The 4,481-nt window shown below is 48.5% G+C and overlaps 1 protein-coding gene across 1 annotated transcript in view; it reads right to left on the reverse strand.

Annotated features, from left to right (window-relative positions):
• Positions 1–682: 682 nt before the first annotated feature.
• The window catches only part of mtmr14 (myotubularin related protein 14), a 17,844-nt gene continuing 14,045 nt past the window's right edge, over positions 683–4,481 (reverse strand). The window contains exons 15-16 of the mRNA XM_015401448.1: positions 3,632–3,865; positions 683–2,587 (exon numbers count right to left, since the gene is read on the reverse strand). Coding sequence (XP_015256934.1) covers positions 2,407–2,587; positions 3,632–3,865 — 415 coding nt within the window. The 3' untranslated portion in view covers positions 683–2,406. The remainder of the gene's footprint in view (positions 2,588–3,631; positions 3,866–4,481) is intronic.

The raw sequence follows: 4,481 nt of genomic DNA on the forward strand, positions 1-4,481 counted from the left end.
TTTAAATACGGTTAGATCAAATACATTTATGTTCAAGAAATGAAACAAGACGTCTGCACAGATTTTAAGAACTGAATTCCTGTTTCCATGACTACCTCACTTTGGGAGTAGATGAAGAAAACATCTGCCCCACTTCCACTACCCTCTGAAACCGATCCGTGCCGAGTTTGGACCGAGCTTATGACCATTAAAACATCAGGCCAGCTCGGTTCCATAGTGCTATCGGCGGTCGACCATACTACAGCCCTGAAGGCGGGAATTACGCAAAGGATATAGCGTCCTCAATGGATAGCGTCCTCCGCCCACATTTAAACGACAGCCTTGGTCTCTGCATCTTCCCAGGCTCCACCACGCTTTTTTAAGCTATTTATTGTTAACAGGCGGAGAAGTTTGTGTGGTGAACAGCTGCAGAGATCCGTGAATCACAAAGCCGAAAACGCTGAAAACCCGCGATATGAGTCAGCTGACTAAGCCACAGATGAACCGTGCTGAGCCCTACTACTGAACGATTACTAGTTCAGCACGGTTCAGTTGTTTCTGCCACTGTCCAGTTCAATTGGGTTCTATTTACACTCAACAGTTACCTGGGTTACCGTGCTTGAACCGTCCTTGGCACGGTTTCATAAAGGTAGTGTAAATGGGGCGTGTATTGATGAAATCAAATGAAATAAAGCTCCGACACTTCAATCAGGTTTCTTTATTGAGAATTGCTCAGCTTTTAGCATAACCTGTCACCTGACAACAAGCAACATACAACCTCAAAAAAAGAACAAAAAAAAAAAAACAGGTAGACCTCCTTTAAAAGCAAAATCTGTACAAAGAAACAAAACAAGTAGAGCAAATGGAAGCAGTGCAACGCGGCGCTTTAACCGACGTGTTGGGGAAGACGTGATGAAAAGCCGACAGTGAATGTGGACGGCAGCTCAGATTGAGTGATATTTCCTCATTTTTCTGGTTCTGAAGGCATCCTTTGATTGCCTGCTTCCAGCTGCCCGGCAGGAGCTGAAAGAGACGCCCTTATTTCCGCTGCTAAACAAAGCTGAATCTGTATGGAACCCAGACATGGATTCATAGAAATGAAGACTGATTGTTCTGTTATAGAAAGAGGAACGTCTGCCAGACCCAGAGGCAGCTGCTTCATGTCTGTTCGATCCACGATGGAGCGAGCCGATGCCGCCCAGCCACATTCCTGCATCATCTACCCGTTTCTGTGAAAGGACCTTTTTCTGGCATCGGCTGGAAGACCCCAAGAGTAAAAAGCAAAAATCAGAATGAGCAGAGATGTCCTGGAAGTAATGCAGAGCTTTAAAAAAAGGCACAGCGAAAGGCCCTGAGGTGAAACGGCGTTTCAAGCGTCAACCGACACGGATCCGCCAGGAGAGGAAGGATTGTTCAGAAGTAGGCGAGCCGAAGAACCGCCAGCTGAGTCCGACATGAAGGAAGGCATGCGGTGTTTGTGAAGATAAACCCTGAGCTCTGCGGGGCGTAGGCTGACCAACAAATGTAGGATTCTGGATAGTTCTCCAGACTGTCCCTGAACGCCGACCTGGACGAATGGGGATAAGTAACGTAACCCGTTCTGATAAGGCCGTCCCTTCAGTGAACGTGTCCTGCTGTCAAACTGGACCGATGCTGGGCTCATGTTGGTCTGTCCAGACTGGAACTCAGGAACCAAACTATGCTGAACTGTTCAGTTTGAACTCATGGTGCAGCGGCCAGAACCGAGACATTTACCTTCATCATCTTAATGCAGAGCTACTGAGACTGAACTTCTTCCTGATTGAATGCAGCCAAATGCGTGGGGTCATTCAAAGTGCTGTAACTCTAACGTGGGCTCCAGCGCCACGCCGTCCGCTACACCGGAGAAACAAACAATAGCAGCATAAGGAAAGGAAAATATTAAGAAAGATTAAAAACTGTCATCTCCCTTTTCATCACAGCGGAGGAAACTGAATCTCTCCCTGAAATAATGAAACCGGAGCAGCTGAGCTCCAGCAGAACATATGAAGGATGAAGCTGCAGCCCGACATGTTTGGCACTTGGTCTGCAGCCAGATCAGGAGCTCTGGTTCCTCCGTCATCGTCTCCGTTTTAACCTTTGATTTCAGCCTGACTGGAAACAAAACTGTGATTTTAAAAAAGCCTTTAAATTAACCAGGGAGATTTTTACTAGACATTTAGATTCACGGCTTTAAACGGTCACATCTGACCGTCATTCGCCAGGGACCATCATTCTGAGCCCCAAGCAAAGACGGCTTTAAACATGAAAAACAAAGTGTACAGTTTCACAAAACGTGGAATTTCTGAGCGAGACTTCCTTCTTCATTACATCACAACCTGTTTTATGCATCCGGCCCCTGATCTGATGGACGGTGGGGGCTAAATGGGGAAGTCACACCCAAGGACTTCAGACGATGGCATTGCTGCCTCGAAGGCCGACCCCGCGGGCAAACTGCTCCAGCAGGCCGGAGATGGCGCCGGAAGGGCTGGGGGCCGAAGACCTGAGACCCACCGTGGAGCTGTAGGCCGCTAGGAAGATCTCCCGGACCGCTTCCAGCCGAGCCTGCCGCTCCGAAGGGAGGGAGCACCTGGGGGGAGAGGGACAGACACCGGGGGTCAAAGAGAGAAAGAGCTCTGAGGGTCCAAAATTCTGTGTATGTTGGGGGGGGGGGTTACTGTACGCGGAGTAGCTATGCTAGCTTTGATTTCTGTTTTGGATAAATACAGTCTATCTGAGTTGAAGGCCGGCTGTTTTCAGTCAGTCTGTAGGAAGAAGAGGACAGAAGACGGTCCAGTTTTTAAACCACTCCCACCCCGACGCTGGAGTCTGTTCTCAGCCCGCCAACACCAGGACGTCCCAGCGGGGGTCTTCAGTGGTCTCAGAGATAAAGGACTGGGTTAGACGGCCACTAAAAATGCAGCTGGATGTTCCACAAGCCAGGATTCAGAGAGGCAGGTCTGACCGAGGTAGTGTAATGGTTACCATGGAAACCAGCGGTAAGACAAGCAAAGAGAGATTTCTCGACGGAAACGGACTGACGGTCTGAACCAGGGCATTCAGGCAGGATGGCCCTCAGCTGAGACATGAATTGACTAAATGTTTGTGCTTCAGGCAGGGATTAGATTATTTTGATTATTTTGATCAGACCGCAGAGAGGTGCTCTGGATATAAGTAGTTCCAGAAAGTTTAATATGGGCTAAAAACGGTGGGCTACTATCAGATAAATTCTGGCCATCTTCCTCTAGGCGTGGCTTAAATACGAATAATGATGCTGATTAAAAATGAAATTGAATCACACGGATCAGAGAACATAACATTGTCCTTTATCAATGAGACCCTGAAGGATGTAACACGGCAGCCAGAAACCAAATCGCATGTGGAGGACACCTGTTTGAAGATGCCAATTTGAGCATTCTGGAAGGGAAGAAGCCGACTGAAGGAGGAGGAGGCCTTCCAGCCACAATGACCTGAAGCAGCCACGGCTGCTGGAGTAATGCTAACCTTCCCCGGTTTGGTGCTGAATCAAAGCGGTTAAAGGTCTGATCAAAGCCGAGGCGTTCAGTAACGCCTCGGGTCGGGCTAAAGTCACACAGGTTTATTCCAAAACTGTTTCTACAGCGGTTGAACTTACGTCCGCCCACTGGGGCCCTCGTCCTGGAAACTGAAGGGCAGCGGGGAATCGAAGGCAGAGGTGACAGCAGAAGAGTTGGAGGAAAGCGAGGCCATCGGCTGAGAAAAGTGGCCGTGGTCGTGGATGCTGCCGCATCCGGAAACTATCTGCCAGCTTCCATAGTCTGTGGACAGGGAGGAAGCTGATCTGGAGCAGTCTGCTGCTAACCTGACACACAGAGGTAACAACCACAAAGGTTAGACACACACCTGCAGAAACCACACAGCTTAGCAGCCGCTCTGACGCTAATGCTAACCAGACCGTCCACAGACTGCCTGACTTTCTGCTTCCAGCAGTCGATCATGTGGGATAAAATTCAGCTCAGGGAACTGTTGGGAAATTTGATGTCTGTCTGATTTCTTCTTTTTCTGTTTTGAATAAATCTCAATAATGAAAATGAGCTTTTGCTCATGGTCTCAGTGGGTCATACAAGTAAAATCCAGAGGAGAGATTAGTTGGGCAGAGTTTGAATGAGGCTGGAGCAGCGCTGCGAACATCTGGACGTTACGATTTTAAGACCCATGCCTGAAGACTCGACTTTTTCCATTTTATATAAACCAGGTTTGAGTCCAACATTTTTACAGGAATGACCCAGATACCGATAATAGAGACGCTTTTCACCACATTCTGTTCTGAAACGCAAACACAGAAAATTGACATTTAGGAAGGAAAGGTAAGGAAAGTTAGGCTGACCCTAACCCTGCCCTAACCCCACCACCGGGGCTCAGTGGATGCGCGTTCACGAGTCTACGGAAACCGCGGCAGACCAAACCAGATGAAAGTGCGCATTCAGCTCGGCAAAGAACTCATG

This window comes from Cyprinodon variegatus, unplaced genomic scaffold (genome assembly GCF_000732505.1).
Source record: "Cyprinodon variegatus isolate N-32 unplaced genomic scaffold, C_variegatus-1.0 Scaffold1220, whole genome shotgun sequence".
In the NCBI taxonomy this organism is placed as follows: domain Eukaryota; kingdom Metazoa; phylum Chordata; class Actinopteri; order Cyprinodontiformes; family Cyprinodontidae; genus Cyprinodon; species Cyprinodon variegatus.